We start from the raw sequence: 16,621 nt of genomic DNA, 5'->3' as shown, positions 1-16,621 counted from the left end.
ATGCTCAAGGAACATCAGTGTCAGATCGCACCATCCGTCGTTGTTTGAGCCAAAGTGGACTACATGGGAGACGACCAAGGAGGACACCATTGTTGAAAACGAATCATAAAAAAGCAAGACTGGAATATGCCAAACTACATGTTGACAAGCCACAAAGCTTCTGGGAGAATGTCCTGTGGACAGATGAGACAAAAATCGAAGTTTTTGCCAAGGCACATCAGCTGTATGTTCACAGACGAAAAAATGAAGCATATCAAGAAAAGAACACTGTCCCTACTGTGAAACATGGAGGAGGCTCTGTTATGTTCTGGGGCTGCTTTGCTGCGTCTGGCACAGGGTGTCTTGAATCTGTGCAGGGTACAATGAAATCTCAAGACTATCAAGGAATTCTAGAGAGAAATGTACTAGCCAGTGTCAGAAAGCTTGGTCTCAGTCGCAGGTCATGGGTCTTGCAACAGGACAATGACCCAAAACACACCGCTAAAAACACCCAAGAATGGCTAAGAGGAAAAAATTGGACTATTCTAAAGTGGCCTTCTATGAGCCCTGACCTCAATCCTATTGAGCATCTTTGGAAGGAGCTGAAACATGCAGTCTGGAAAAGGCACCCTTCAAACCGGACACAACTGGAGCAGTTTGCTCATGAGGAGTGGGCCAAAATACCTGCTGAGAGGTGCAGATGTCTCATTGACAGTTACAGGAAGCGTTTGATTGCAGTGATTGCCTCAAAAGGTTGCGCAACAAAATATTAAGTTAGGGGTACCATCATTTTTGTCCATGCCTGTTTCATGAGTTTATTTTTTTACATAATTCTGTTGAAGCATGGTTGAAAAACAATGTCTGACTTTCATTGGTTAACATTTATAGAATTTTAATTTATTATTACTTTTGTCAGATTAAAGTTATTTCTGTGACCATTGTGACTTTTTCTTTCATTGACCAAAGGGTACCAACAATTTTGTCCACGTCTGTATATGTTTTTTTACAATGGAACTGTATGGTGAACGGACACCACTGTACGGCATCAGTCTGAGGCATCTGTTAATGCAGACATTTTTGGTATACATTAAATGGATAGCACAAATGGGATGTGAACCCAGCCCTAGTGTCAGAATAAGCACCAGTACACAGCGGAGCAGCGGAGAGGGAGGCCGCCATGTACTGACAGAGCGCTGCCTGGTCCTGGTGGTCACCGGTGAGGACTGTGTTTTCCAAGGATCATTTTCTACTGGGAAATACAGGGCACAGTACAATACACTAGAATCTATATATAGGAAGTGCAGAATTATTAGGCAAGTTGTATTTTTGAGGATTAATTTTATTATTGAACAACAACCATGTTCTCAATGAACCCAAAAAACTCATTAATATCAAAGCTGAATATTTTTGGAAGTAGTTTTTAGTTTGTTTTTAGTTTTAGCTATTTTAGGGGGATATCTTTGTGTGCAGGTGACTATTACTGTACATAATTATTAGGCAACTTAGTAAAAAAACAAATATATACCCATTTCAATTATTTATTTTTACCAGTGAAACCAATATAACATCTCAACATTCACAAATATACATTTCTGACATTCAAAAACAAAACAAAAACAAATCAGTGACCAATATAGCCACCTTTCTTTGCAAGGACACTCAAAAGCCTGCCATCCATGGATTCTGTCAGTGTTTTGATCTGTTCACCATCAACATTGCGTGCAGAAGCAACCACAGCCTCCCAGACACTGTTCAGAGAGGTGTACTGTTTTCCCTCCTTGTAAATCTCACATTTGATGATGGACCACAGGTTCTCAATGGGGATTAGATCAGGTGAACAAGGAGGCCATGTCATTAGATTTTCTTCTTTTATACCCTTTCTTGCCAGCCACGTTGTGGAGTACTTGGACGCGTGTGATGGAGCATTGTCCTGCATGAAAATCATGTTTTTCTTACCTTGCAGACTTCTTCCTGTACCACTCCTTGAAGAAGGTGTCTTCCAGAAACTGGCAGTAGGACTGGGAGTTGAGCTTGACTCCATCCTCAACCCAAAATGGCCCCACAAGCTCATCTTTGATGATACCAGCCCAAACCAGTACTCCACATCCACCTTGCTGGCGTCTGAGTCAGACTGGAGCTCTCTGCCCTTTACCAATCCAGCCATCTGGCCCATCAAGACTCACTCTCATTTCATCAGTCCATAAAACCTTAGAAAAATCAGTCTTGAGATATTTCTTGGCCCAGTCTTGACGTTTCAGCTTGTGTGTCTTGTTCAGTGGTGGTCGTCTTTCAGCCTTTCTTACCTTGGCCATGTCTCTGAGTATTGCACACCTTGTGCTTTTGGGCACTCCAGTGATGTTGCAGCTCTGAAATATGGCCAAACTGGTGGCAAGTGGCATCTTGGCAGCTGCACGCTTGACTTTTCTCAATTCATGGGCAGTTATTTTGCGCCTTGGTTTTTCCACACGCTTCTTGCGACCCTGTTGACTATTTTGAATGAAACGCTTGATTGTTCGATGATCACGCTTCAGAAGCTTTGCAATTTTAAGAGTGCTGCATCCCTCTGCAAGATATCTCACTATTTTTGACTTTTCTGAGCCTGTCAAGTCCTTCTTTTGACCCATTTTGCCAAAGGAAAGGAAGTTGCCTAATAATTATGCACACCTGATATAGGGTGTTGATGTCATTAGACCACACCCCTTCTCATTACAGAGATGCACATCACCTAATATGCCTAATTGGTAGTAGGCTTTCCAGCCTATACAGCTTGGAGTAAGACAACATGCATAAAGAGGATGATGTGGTCAAAATACTCATTTGCCTAATAATTCTGCACGTAGTGTACTATAAAGATATTAGCCCTACCCCCGAATAATAATACAATTATGTGGTCATTTTTTATATAGAAACACGTCTATGTTAGGCTACTTTCACACTAGCGTTCGGGGCTCCGCTTGTGAGTTCCATTTGAAGGCTCTCACAAGCGGACCCGAACGGATCCGTCCAGCTCTAATGCATTCTGAGTGGATGCGTATCCGCTCAGAATGCATCAGTCTGGTAGTGTTTGTCCTCCGCTCAGCAGGCGGACACCTGAACGTTGCTTGCAGCGTTCGGGTGTCCGCCTGGCCGTGCGGAGGCAAACGGATCCGTCCAGACTTACAATGTAAGTCAATGGGGACAGATCCGTTTGAAGTTGACACCATATGGCTCAATTTTCAAACGGATCCGTCCCCCATTGACTTTCAATGTAAAGTCTAAATGGATCCGTTTGCATTATCATGCAAACGGATCCGTTCTGAACGGTTGTAAGCGTTTGCATTATAGGTGCGGATCCGTCTGTGCAGATACCAGACGGATCCGCACCTAAACGCAGGTGTGAAAGTAGCCTTAGGCGTTTTTCTGACACAGATTGTGGCGTGGCATAAAGGTCCTTAACACCGCAATCTGTATCTTTTCCCGCTCATGCCAGGTCTAAAAAAGGATGGCGTGGGCATGGAAGGGGATACAGTTATGGCCATGCAGTTATTGGATACCACCGCCATATAGTGATAACACCGCCATACAATGATAAAACCACCATACAGTGACCGGATAAAAGGGTATAAGAGGGCACAGTACATGGAATGACTATGGGCACTGCACAGGGTGTGGTAAGAGGGCACAATGCAGGGTATAAGTGGGCACAGTACAGGGTGGGGGGACCAGTCACATGACCCTGTGACGTTAGAAGGTCCTTATGGTGAATGCTGTTCAGATGCCACCATAATGAGAGGCAGAGGAGTGAGACAGGAGCTCTGGATGGACAGGAGGGGTGGACACAGCAAGTAGGTTGAAGGGGCTCTGAGGGGGATTCATACAAGAAGTAGGGGCAGGAGGTCTGTGCAGGGAAGCAATAGGAGATAGGAGGGTGAAACAGGAGCTCTGGATACATGAGGGAGGAAAGGAGACAGCAGGGGCCCCATGAGGATGAGATAGGACAGGATATGTGGGGGGCAGATGTGGGGGGGGGGGCAGGTATCAGGGAGGCAAACTGCTTAATGAAACAGTAATACAACTAAATAGAATGAAGCAGCAGCCGATCGAAGAGTTCCCCCCCCCCTTCTGTCCCACAGACAAGAGACAGTCACAGTGCAGACTCACACAGCTCCAGCCCTCCGGTCTCTCTCCTCAGGTAGCGTGTGTCCTGTGTAGAGGGGGCGTGTCTGAGTCTCTGCAGCTGCAGGGGGCGTGTCTGAGTCTCTGCAGCTGCGGGGGCGTGTCTGAGTCTCTGCAGCTGCGGGGGCGTGTCTGAGTCTCTGCAGCTGCGGGGGCGTGTCTGAGTCTCTGCAGCTGCGGGGGCGTGTCTGAGTCTCTGCAGCTCAGGGGGCGTGTCTGAGTCTCTGCAGCTCAGGGGGCCCCACCAAAGGGGTACTGCGTAAGTGAAGTGACAGCAGTGAGAGCTCCCATCTGTATTGATGGAAGTGTTCATAGCAGCTCAGTGGGCCCCCCCAGGAGCATTAGGCCCCGGCACTTGCCCGGGGATGCCGGGTTATGACGCCGGCCCTGAATAGGGGCATTACATGTGCAGTATATAGTATTCAAAAGAAACGGGAAAAGGTTAATCTCTCATTTATGCCCAATGGAGCCTGTGATCTAAAACAATGGATCCATGTGCATTCTTTCTGTAGAATTTGTCTTTCCCAGTTCCCGCCCCTTGGTGACGGTGGAACAAGTTCCAGGACAGAAAATTTCAGGCATCTAGGGTCCCTCCCCGTGGATTTCATTACCATGTGAGGCAACTGGTGTGATGTTCTTTTTAATGACATCATTCACATGTTCACAGACTCTCCTCCGTACTTCTCTAATAGTCTTGCCTATATAGTCCTTTGGACAAGGACACTGACAAATATAGATTGCCCCCTTGCTACGACAGTTGCAAAAATCCCTGACTTTGACAATTTGTCCTGTGACCGCACATGTCACGGTCTTGGAAGTTGACATATAATTACATGCTTTGTATGATCCGCACCTAAACATGCCTGAAGGTTTACGATCAAACCAAGTGCCCGCCCTAATAGGGGGGTATAATGGCTATGGACAAGGCGGTCCTTAAGACTCTTACCACGTTTGTAACTCACGCTCGGTTTCTTTGTCAAGATGTCACATAGATCAGGGTCCATCTGAAGTATGGGCAATATCTCTTCAGTGTCATCATAACCTGTTCATTAGCTGAGTCAAAAGTAGATATGATCCGAGGGGGTTGACTTTTTTCATCACCTCTATGTTTCGGGACTAGGAGACTAGTACGATCCTGATGTGCTGCATTTTTAAAAGCTTCTTTAAGATGTTCTGAGGGTATCCCCTCTCTCTAAACCTCGTTTGGAGCTTCCTTGCCTCATTATAGAAGGTCTGATTGTCCGAGAAATTCCTTCGCACACGAAGATATTGTCCCCTCGGGATCCCCCGTTTAAGGGGTAGGGATGATGGCTCTCCCAGTGTAACAGGGAATTCGCCTTTCTATGGATGTCGGTAGTTAATTTGTCACCATCCTTCGTGACACGAACATCCAGGAAGGCGATCGTCTTAGGGTCAATTTCAAATGTGAATTTGAGGCCAATATGGTTGTCATTGAGCTCAGTTATAAACTTACTGAATTCATCTGCCCCACCCCTTCAGACCAGAAAGATGTCATCAATATAACATGTCCAGACAATGATCTTGTCTGACCACCATGTAGTCTGGTCTGGAAAGATGCAGGTGTCCTCCCACCAGCCCAGGAAGAGGTTTGCAAATGTAGGGGGCACAGGGACTCCCCATAGCTGCCCCCCTGAGCTGGGGGAAGAAGCGTCCATTAAATAGAAAAAAGTTGTGGGTCAGTATGAACTCAAGAAACCTCAAAATGAAAACCTTATGAGTTCTGCAGTGTATCCCCCTAGTCTTGAGAAAATATTCTACTGCAAAAAGTCCCCTATGATGTGGTATAGAGCTATATAGGGATTCAACGTCAATGCTTGCTAGGAGACATCCAGGATCAAGACTAATGGTATCAATTTTATTAAGAAAGTCCATCATGTCCCTCGTGTATGCCGGTAGGGACACGACGAACTGACTCAAGACACGATCAAGGTATATGCCACAGTTCTGAGGTGAGGGAATTAACCCCTGAGATTATTGGTCGACCCTTCAATGGATTGGTCCCTTTATGGACTTTCGGCAATCCATAAATAGTGGCAATACATGGATGGGTAGGGAGGATAAATTCATATTTAACTGGGGTGATCACCTTTTCCAATAGGCCTACATCAAGGATTCCCTTTAGTTCAATCCTAAATTGGGTAGTGGGATTTGATGGCAACATACTATATCCTCTTTTATCCTCAAGCAAGCCTAAACACATTCGTGTATAGAGCGGCTGATCGAAAATCACTAAGTTTACCCCCCTTATCGGACGGTTTAATGATTAGCGACTTATCCCGCTCCAATGACTGTAAAGCACGCATCTCTATTTGTGAGAGATTGTATTTACTCGGATGTACCTTATCAAGTTGTTCTAGGTCTGAGATCACCATTTGAAGGAAGATGTCAATACATTCATAGTTAAAGGGAGGGGGCATCCTTTTGCTTTTCAATTTCAAATCTGTTTAAGGGCCATGGTCTGATCCTCGTCCTCCCTCTTCCTCAAGATCCATGAGTAATTGGAAATCTGCATAATCACTCACATTGAGTCCCAGATTATCACAGGTTTGCCTATTTGAGTGTTTGAAAAATGTTTGCCATTTTAAACGTCTACCAAATAAATGCAGATCTTTAGTCCAAGTGAAAAGGCAGAACTTGGTAGTGGGTACAAACGACAACCCTCTCTTGAGTACATCAATCTCTGTTGTGCTTAGACTGCGAGGTGAGGTTAATAATCTGGAGATCATTCATTATGCTTTGTCCACCCGGCCCCGTTCCCTTAACTGGTAAGGGACCTGAGTCTTCTCTAAAAAAGAGGGGGCAGATTGAGAGAGAGATGGTATGTTGGATGAACAAGAGGGAGATGGAGACGATGGTGCAGTGGGGTAATTCGATCCCAGTGACATCCCTCGTCTCCCTCCTCCTCCTCCACGTGGCCATCGTCTACCGCGTCTCCTAGGTCCAAATGAGTTCCCTCCGCTATAGGGACGATGTTAAAACTCAGTGTCCGAGGACTCCATATCAGAGGATGAAATTTCTGAAGTCACTGGGAGGTTATTCACATTTGGTTGTTTATATGCCCTATTTTCTCTAAATTCAGTGAGATCGCGGAAAAATTGCCTGTTTCCCCTCTCCTTCAGTAGATTTTGGAATCTCTCCACCAAAGTTTGTAGTGATGACTCACGTCTACTGAAGTCAGGATCTTCCTTGAATTTCAAGGCTGCGTTTACCTGTTCTTGAAGACTGCTCGAGGTAATTTTTCTTCCTCTAGGAGGATCCTCATTAGAGCTCCGGGTCAATTCATCCTCCCATTTCGTAGTGAGACTCGCAGATGAAATACGATCCGCTGTTCTGACCTGGAGGCAAAGACCCTTAGGAACAATTTTATGCTCTAAATAGATTTTACTTCCCACCAGGATTTGATATTTTCCTTATATTTTACATATAAATCACAAAAGACCTGTTTACATGAGGAAGAAGTAACTAAACCTGGAATGTCCCTATCTGAGAAGATGTCCTTGGCCTCGCTAATCAGGGCTTCAGTGAAAAGTGTCACTGAAAGAAAATTGGCCATAACAAGAAATTAATACTAAGTTCCAGCTAAATTTAATCGCATTTATATATTGGGGTTGAAAAATTCAGATGGATGGATGGATGAAATGATGTAGGGAGGACTGCTTATGGAAGAGAATGGACATAAATGATGGAAAAAATGCTTTTATTAGTGGGGGGACAACAAATTAGTGGGAACAACAAAATAATGAAGATATTGGGGATGATATTAAGTATACAGACCAATATGTGAAGATGTAGACCATAGGGGATGGCGTAGAAATTTAACTATGGTGATAATAGAGGGGGATAGGGTTGATATTAACCATTTCCAAACCAGGCCATTTACCCCCTTCCTGACCAAGCCCAATTTTGGGACTCTGTCATGTGCCATTTTATGTGGTAATAACTTTGGAATGCTTTCACTTGTTTAAGCTATTCTGAGATTTTTTTTCTGACACATTGTACATCAGATTAATGGTAAATTTGAGCCAATAGGTTTAAGCTTAAGTTTTTATTTATTAAAAAAAGTCAAAATTTTTCCAGAAATGTACTATTTTCTAAAGTTAACCATCTCTGTGTTTTGTGGTCCCCAAATTGTGGATGTTGGATGCAAGACTGTCAGGATGAGGGACTTAAATGCAGGAGGGGAGCCTGTAGAGTCACACTGGACCTCCCTCTGTCAGCACTCCATCATCTGAAACTAATTAATCTTAGCTGCCACCACCCATCAGATCAGGCTGCATGCAGACACCTTGCATGCAATAACACCTAAGTACTCTTTACAACTGCCAGCATTTACAGGGTTAATAAATCAATCTAGATAACACTTCTTCTAAGGCCTCATGCACACGACCGTTGTGTGCACCCGTGGCCGTTGGCCCGTGTAACGTTTTTTTCTGCGGTCCCATTGACTTTCAATGGGTCCGTTGAAAACTCGGCTACTGCACCGTTTTGTCACCCGCGTCCATGACCCGTGTTTCTTGCCCGTCAAAAAATATAACCTGTCCTATTTTTTTCACGGCTAACGGGTTGCGGCCCCATTCAAGTTATGGGGCCGTGAAAAACGCGGTTGCACACCCGTTTGTCATCTGCGTCCGCGCCCGTTTTATTTCTTCTTATGGCATGGGCAAATTGTCTGGCCAAACTTGTGGCAATAAATTGAAAAAAAAAAGACAGGAAGTTTTAGGTGACAGGATATGCAAATTTCTAGACATCTGTGGTAAACAGCTTGTGTGAGGAGAAGCAGCCATTGCAGGAGGTTTATTAATATCATCCACCATGCCTCGCTGGGATGTAGAAAAACTCATTTCACTCGTCCAGGAAAGGCCCGAGCTGTGGGATACCCGGCAAAATGCCTATAGCGACAGAATTAAAAAGGATGCTTCGTGGGAGAAAGTGGCACGGAGCATGCGGCGAAGTGAATGGGCCAAGGCTGATAGCCGAGGCCGGGCCGAATTAGGTAAGTGTTATCAATGTAGTTGTGCTGTCCTTGCCCTCTGTGTGGCCCTAAGACAGGGCCTGCGTCATAACCCGGCATCCCCGGGCAAGTGCCAGGGCCCAATGCTCCTGGGGGGGCCCACTGAGCTGCTATGAGCACTTCCATCAATACAGATGGGAGCTCTCACTGCTGTCATTTCAGTTACGCAGTACCCCTTTGGTGGGGCCCCCTGAGCTGCAGAGACTCAGACCACACCCCCTCTACACAGGACACACGCTGCCTGAGGAGAGAGACCGGAGGGCTGGAGGCTGGAGCTGGAGCAGAGACGTGTGTAGACAGTCTGTGAGTGAGTCTGCAGTCTGCACTGTGAATGTCTCTTGTCTGTGGGACAGAAGGGGGGGTCTCTTCGATCGGCTGCTGCTTCATGCTATTTAGTTGTGTTACTGTTTCATTAAGCAGTTTGCCCCCATGACACCTGCCCCCCCCCCCCATATCCTGTCCTATCTCATCCTCATGGGGCCCCTGCTGTCTCCTTTCCTCCCTCATGTATCCAGAGCTCCTGTTTCACCCTCCTATCTCCTGTTGCTGCCCTGCACAGACCTCCTGCCCCTTCTTGTATGAATTCCCCTCAGAGCCCCTTCCACCTACTTGCTGTGTCCACCCCTCCTGTCCATCCAGGGCCCCGGGCCCCTGTCTCACTCCTCTGCCTCTCATTATGGTGGCATCTGAACCGCATTCACCATAAGGACCTTCTAACATCACAGGGTCATGTGACTGTGCCCCCAACCCCGTACTGTGCCCCTTTATACCCTGCATTGTGCCCTCTTACCATACCCTGTGCAGTGCCCATAGTCATTCCCTGTACTGTGCCCTCTTATACCCTTTTATCCGGTCACTGTATGGTGGTTTTATCATTGTATGGCGGTGTTATTACTATATGGCGGTGGTATCCAATAACTGCATGGCCATAACTGTATCCCTTTCCCTGCCCACGCCATCCTTTTTTAGACCTGGCATGAGCGGGAAAAGATACAGATTGCGGTGCTAAGGACCTTTGTGCCACAATCTGTGTCAGAAATACGCCTAAGGCTACTTTCACACCTGCGTTTAGGTGCGGATTCGTCTGGTATCTGCACAGACGGATCCGCACCTATAATGCAAACGCTTACATCCGTTCAGAACGGATACGTTTGCATGATAATGCAAACGGATCCGTTTAGACTTTACATTGAAAGTCAATGGGGGACGGATCCGTTTGAAAATTGAGCCATATTGTGTCAACTTCAAACAGATCCGTCCCCATTGACTTACATTGTAAGTCTGGATGGATCCGCGCGCCTCCGCACGGCCAGGCGGACACCCGAACGCTGCAAGCAGCGTTCAGGTGTCTGCCTGCTGAGCGGAGCGGAGGACAGACGGTGCCAGACTGATGCATTCTGAGCGGATCCGCATCCACTCAGAATGCATTAGGGCTGGACGAAGCCGTTCGGGGCCGCTTGTGAGAGCCTTCAAACGGAACTCACAAGCGGAGCCCCGAACGCAAGTGTGAAAGTAGCCTAGCATAGACGTATTTCTATGTAATAAATGACCGCCTAATTGTATTATTATTCGGGGGAGGGCTAATATCTTTATATTATATAGATTCTAGTGTATTATACTGTGCCCTGTATTTCCCAGTAGAAAATGATCCTTGGGAAGCACAGTCCTCACCCCTGACCACCAGGACCAGGTAGCGCTCTGTCAGTACATGGCGGCCTCCCTCTCCGCCACGCTGCTCCGCTGTGTACTGGGGCTTATTCTGACACTAGGGCTGGGTTCACATCCCATTTGTGCCATCCATTTAATGTATACCAAAAATGTATGCGTTACCAGATGCCTCAGACTGATGCCGTACAGTGGTGTCCGTTCACCATACAATCCTCAGACTGATGCCGTACAGTGGCGTCCGTTCACCATACAGTTCCATTGTAAAAAAAACATATACGTTAACGTATGCATTTTTTACTTGACTCTGCAGGATACAAAAACGTGGAGCGCTGCACATGACCACCAGAGCCCCCATTAAATATAATAGCCCCTCGTGCCCCCTCCATACAGTATAACCCCCAGTGTGGGGGCGACTGGGGGTCATTATTCTGCATGGAGGGTCACTGTGGGGTCATTATACTGTGAGGGCCCTTTACATAGTATAATGACCCTCAGTGTCCCCCATTTAGTATAATGACCCCCAGAGCCCCCTCCATACAGTATTCCCCCAGTGTGGGGGCTACTGGGGGTCATTATTCTGAATGGGGGCGACTGGGGGTTATTATTCTGAATGCAGGGCCACAGGTGGTCATAATACAGTGGGGGGGGGGGAGGAATTGGGGGTTCATTATACTGTGTGAAGGGCCACTAGTAGTCATTATACTGTGTGAAGGGCCACTAGTAGTCATTATACTGTATAGGGGCCACTGGGGGTCATTATACCGTGTGGGAGCCACAGGGGGACATGTCAATGTAAAAAAAATGCCTCACGGGGGCCCACTGGGATTTATCGCCCAAGGGCCCACATGAACCTGGAGCCGGCCCTGCCCTAAGATATAGTTTGAATTTCCCAGAGGTGACAATAGTGTTTTCAGGGTGGTCCAGCCTCCTTTTGCCTAAAGGCCTGTACATGGTTTATTAATGAGGCGTCTATTTTTCCCCTTTCTTAATTTTTTACCTCACAATTGTCTTCTATGTCATTTTTAAACAGTGAAACAAACGAAAACCCACTGGGCGAGTTGCCGGGACCAGTTCCGGCGGGAGCTGACCAGCAAAGGCCGCAGTGGGGAGGGATCATCAAGCAAACGTGCCTGTATATATACGGCCCAATTACAGTTTCTGCGGCCAGTAATGGAATTGAGGCCGTAAGTATTTTTTACGTTATTTTCAAAATGTGTCATATTTTCACAATTACGTTTTTTAAAGGCAAGCTAAAGTGTTCCAGAAATTAATGGATACAGTTGTGTTGTTCTATTGAAGACCTATACTTTCTGTAGGGCAGCCATGTCATAACTGACTACATCCAGCTCTTTAACAACTGAAACTCCCAGCATGATAGAATAGCTGAAAGCTACTCGGTCCTGCTTGGAGTTGTAGTTGGGCATCAGCTGGAGGGCAACAGTTTGTCCATGCCTGGTGTTGGTTGCCTACATCAGTTTAGGGGTGGAGTCAAACCAGGGCCCACCGCTTATGAGATGAATGATGAGACGACACGTGAAGTGTGCAGATGGCGGCTCCCTTCTCAGTTTGGTTTGTGTTGAAGCAATTTTTGGTCCCTCCTGGAACATAGATGATTCCACTTGGAACCAGAAAAGTGAATAGAGATGACACTTGCGCACTGCACGCATTATTTCCTCATACAGTAGATCATCGTGTATGTCGGCTCCTAGTCACACACCAATGGTTAAAAAAGCATTCCAAAACCCTCCCGTTTTAATGGGAGCCCGGACTAGGGTTTTTTTGCAAAATATTTTAGGGCGACATGAGATTTGTCCCATAGCGACATATTATCAAAATTTTGATTGTTTGGGAAATGGGTACCCTTTACGTACTGGCATAGTAATTTATATTGCTGAAATGGTTTTGCACCAAACCCCACATGGTTTCCTTACATTGCTCCTATGAAATGTCAATAACCACATCCTAGGCTAAAGTGTAAAGCTGAGGTTGCAACTACGCTTGAGCAGCAGGATTACAACTAGTACTCTCACCATGTGGCCTGGTACATGTTGTTTCTCTGTAAATGAGGTTCTACTAGGTTCAAATTACAATTTGTATCTTGACATGTTGGTAGCGGGGCACATACAGATGAGTTGGCCTCAATTGCAGCACTGGTTTTGGTCCTTGAATGAGGACTCCTCTTCAGAGGCTGGACAGCTCCAAGCAGCAAACAATGTTTGCCCATTTCCGAAACAATAGGCCTTTACAAGACTTATCCCATCAATAGATCCAAATGCAATTCCAAACGGATTTCCACATTTCACATTGAAGCAGTTATTCGTTGTGTAAATTCTAATCTCTGATGTATGCTGCCACTCCGTATATATATTGTATTTGCACGGTTGCTTTGCACATAATGAAATCTATGTGCTTTTGTAATGTGGAAATCAAATGATCTAATGTGTTTTGATTTTTTGTTTTATTTTAATACAGTACTGTGGACAGTCTGGATCCCTCACAAGATTCAGACACGTCGGCCAGTGAACCCCCTGCAGGATTTTCTCCCCAGGCAACTCCTTCGCCAACGCCGGCTGAGGACCCGGAGGACTCCACGCTGGCCGAGGCCCCCCTACCACCTTGCAGTCCACCACGGATTGTCCAGCCCCAGCCCAGACGGCGCCGCCAACTCCCTCCCTCTACCTCTGGGCCAGAGAGTCGGGAGGCTATTGATGCCCGCCTCATAGAATTTCTGGCCCAGAGGAGGAGTGAAGGAGTGGAGGAGAAAACATTACAGGGCTTAGGACAGCTATTGAGGCATGTCACTCCTTTAGAGCATCATTAATGCCTCGCGTCCTTAGCGGTCGTAATAAAAATGTTTAGTCTACCTAACCATGGGGACATTCTGGGCAAGCTAAATGCCATGAAAGTGGACATTGAGAATGCCGGACAGCAGCAAAGTGCCGGACCATTTGAAGTTGCGCCACAAACATCACAAGGTCCAGCATACCACCAACAACCCCACTATGGACTCCCCCAGGGCCCAATGCATCAAGTGGGTCAGCCCCTTTACCCGGGCAGTTTCACATCTGGGGGACCTCAACAGGCCAATGTCAGGCCACGGTCCACGTTTACTCCTGGATCATTTACTCAGGACCTTCTGAATTTATAAGCATGTTTAATCTTTTTGTTACAAGCACTTTATATGTTTTTTCTTAAAATGTTGGGCCCATTGGCTTCCAGTTTATTATGTTTAGCTCAATCTTCTACATAAATGTTGTTTGGGCCAAAAAGTAGTCGACTGTTTTTTTTTAGGCACGCTACAGAAAACATTTCCTTTTACCAATTTCTATTGAAAAAAGAAACACCACACACTTTTCCTCACTAAGCAACACTTTATTTGGGTGAGCGACATCTTTATTTGGGGATATGGTCATGATGAGGTATTAGAAATGTTTTTGGACTAGAATAATTTAGATTTAGACCAAAACATCAATTCTATCACGTTAGATGCATATTCAAATGTGTGAGGTCCAAAAAATCTCAGCCCGCAAGCCCACGTCAAGGGTCCTCATTATCTTGCGAGTCCCTACACTCAACTACAACACTAAATTTCAGGAATCTATCTAGAAAATAAAAAAAACTAAAGAGCCCAGAAGATTTCAAAAACTGCCACGACTAGCATCCCTCTGCCACGGCACGGACCCCTCTGGACTTGAAAAGTAGTCTGCATAGAGTTCCCGAACTGCAATGCCTGCAGTCCCAGGTCGTCTATGCAGGGTCCTTTCCAAATCCAAATCTGAAGACGTAGGAAGATTTTCCATGTCAACAGAAGAGGAAGCCTCGTGAATCCTGGTGAAGTTGTGGAGAACAACACAAGCTTGAATCACCAGGGTAGCATTCTCCGGAGCCAACTGTATGGATGACAAAAACACCCTCCACTTGCTAGAGAGTATTCCGAAAGCGCACTCCACATACCGACGGGCACGAGTCAACCGGTAGTTGAAGATACGCCTCCTGACATCCAAACCACGCTTTGGAAAGGGCCGCATAACATGAGGAGTCAATGCAAACCCTTCATCCGCCACGATGACAAATGGCGCCGGCGGACCTGCATATCCGGGCAGTCTTCTGGACTCGGGCAGGGCAAGCTGGTTGGCACGAAGCCGCTCACCCATTCTAGAAGCACTAAAGATGCGAGCATCCGCAGTGCTTCCATAGGCCCCGATATCTACCATTATAAACCGGTAGTTACTGTCAGCAACAGCCATCAGCACTACCGAGAAAAACTGTTTATAATTGAAGAAACGGCTCCCTGCGTGTGGCGGCTTCTTCACACGGATGTGCTTGCCATCCATTGCCCCGATGCAGTTAGGAAACTGCGCGGAATCTTGGAAACCCTCTGCGATCTGAACCCAATCCTCCACCTTGGGCTGCGGCATCACCGTCTCTCGGAGTTGCTGCCACATGACATGGCAAGTGTGTCGTACAATACTCGAGATTGTCGAGGTTCCTAACAGAAACTCAAAATGCAGTGATGCAAATGAGTTCCCAGTTGCAAGGAATCTGTGGAGACAATCTGTGTGGGCACCCACACCCATTGTAAAGACTATATGGTTTACAAATATACCCCCTTGATTTTACAAAGCATTCATCAGAACAGGGCACACTCTGCTTACTACCGGCAGCACTGATTGGAAGCCTGAAATTAAAGAAAAATGCAAAACTGCGCGGACATTAACCTATATTTTTGAACATTATTCATGCAAATTTGTTGATTAGAAAAATTGCAAACAAAGCGACAGATCTGGCTATAACATTGCCAACTCAGTCTGAAAATGCCTCGCCATCACTGCCCTATGTCCTTGGTTGATTAAACCGAAAATAAAAAGGAGTATCTGAGCGAAACACTAACAGCTATTTGTCTGTGGCCAGTACTACCAGAACTAAGTAACATAAACTGTGTTTTGCCCCTTTCTAATTGCAGAGAGTGTAGTGACGGGTCAAAATATTGGGAACATTAGGCATGATGAAAAGGTTAGCTGGACATCTCAGGGGTTCACAGCAGCACAATCCTACGAAATAAGGGAACAGATCGGTATATAGACTTTGCTCCGGGTGGGGCATGCAGATAGAGATCCTGACTGAGAGACCGAATTCTTTTAAGTTGAAAAAGCCAAACAAAAAAATGCCAGTAATTCAAGATAAAGTTGAAATTAATCACTCAGACAGGCAGGTCACAGCTTGCTGTAACATGGCTGACTGACTGAATCAAACGACATTTAAAACAAACTACTGGCCAGTGCAGAGGATTCATGGATAGTCTGGAGGCCGATAGCTAAACACACGTTTGAAACGTGCACAAACGCTAACCAACGGCAAAAATATTGGCATGTTAGGTGCCAGGGATTAACGGTATAACAAAACAGCCACAAACAAATGAAAGGGAAAAAAAAAAGGAGAAAAAAACATAGGTTTGGCAAACATTAGCACATGTCTAACAGCAGCCATTTTGGAGCACATGGTCCTCCAGACACAAGCAGTGCACATTACTGGTGAAACTTTACAAGTACTATACTGCTTACCTCAACGTGACGATGAGCCTTTCCTCCGGAGAAATGCTGCGCCTCATATTGGTGTCCATAAAGGTAAGGACAGTACGTAGAGACGACAGCAAGCGATCAAATGTACCCACTGACATCCGACAGAAGGAATAGAACTTCGCAGGATGCAGGCGCAGATCTTCATAGAGGGTATGGAAGTGTCCTTTCCGGTACCGTTGGGAAACTATCGGATGGACCCAAAATCGTC

General features: G+C 46.0%; 1 protein-coding gene across 1 annotated transcript in view; it reads left to right on the top strand.

Moving 5' to 3' along the window:
• MYO19 (myosin XIX) overlaps positions 1 to 14,084 on the top strand; it is an 833,713-nt gene extending 819,629 nt beyond the window's left edge. The window contains exons 25-26 of the mRNA XM_044285692.1: positions 11,865 to 12,018; positions 13,307 to 14,084. Coding sequence (XP_044141627.1) covers positions 11,865 to 12,018; positions 13,307 to 13,357 — 205 coding nt within the window. The 3' untranslated portion in view covers positions 13,358 to 14,084. The remainder of the gene's footprint in view (positions 1 to 11,864; positions 12,019 to 13,306) is intronic.
• The last annotated feature ends 2,537 nt before the right edge of the window (positions 14,085 to 16,621 follow it).

This window comes from Bufo gargarizans, chromosome 3 (assembly GCF_014858855.1).
Source record: "Bufo gargarizans isolate SCDJY-AF-19 chromosome 3, ASM1485885v1, whole genome shotgun sequence".
NCBI lineage: Eukaryota > Metazoa > Chordata > Amphibia > Anura > Bufonidae > Bufo > Bufo gargarizans.
The sequence above is the reverse complement of the archived record's forward strand: the minus strand, read 5'-3'. Positions and strand labels throughout refer to the sequence as shown.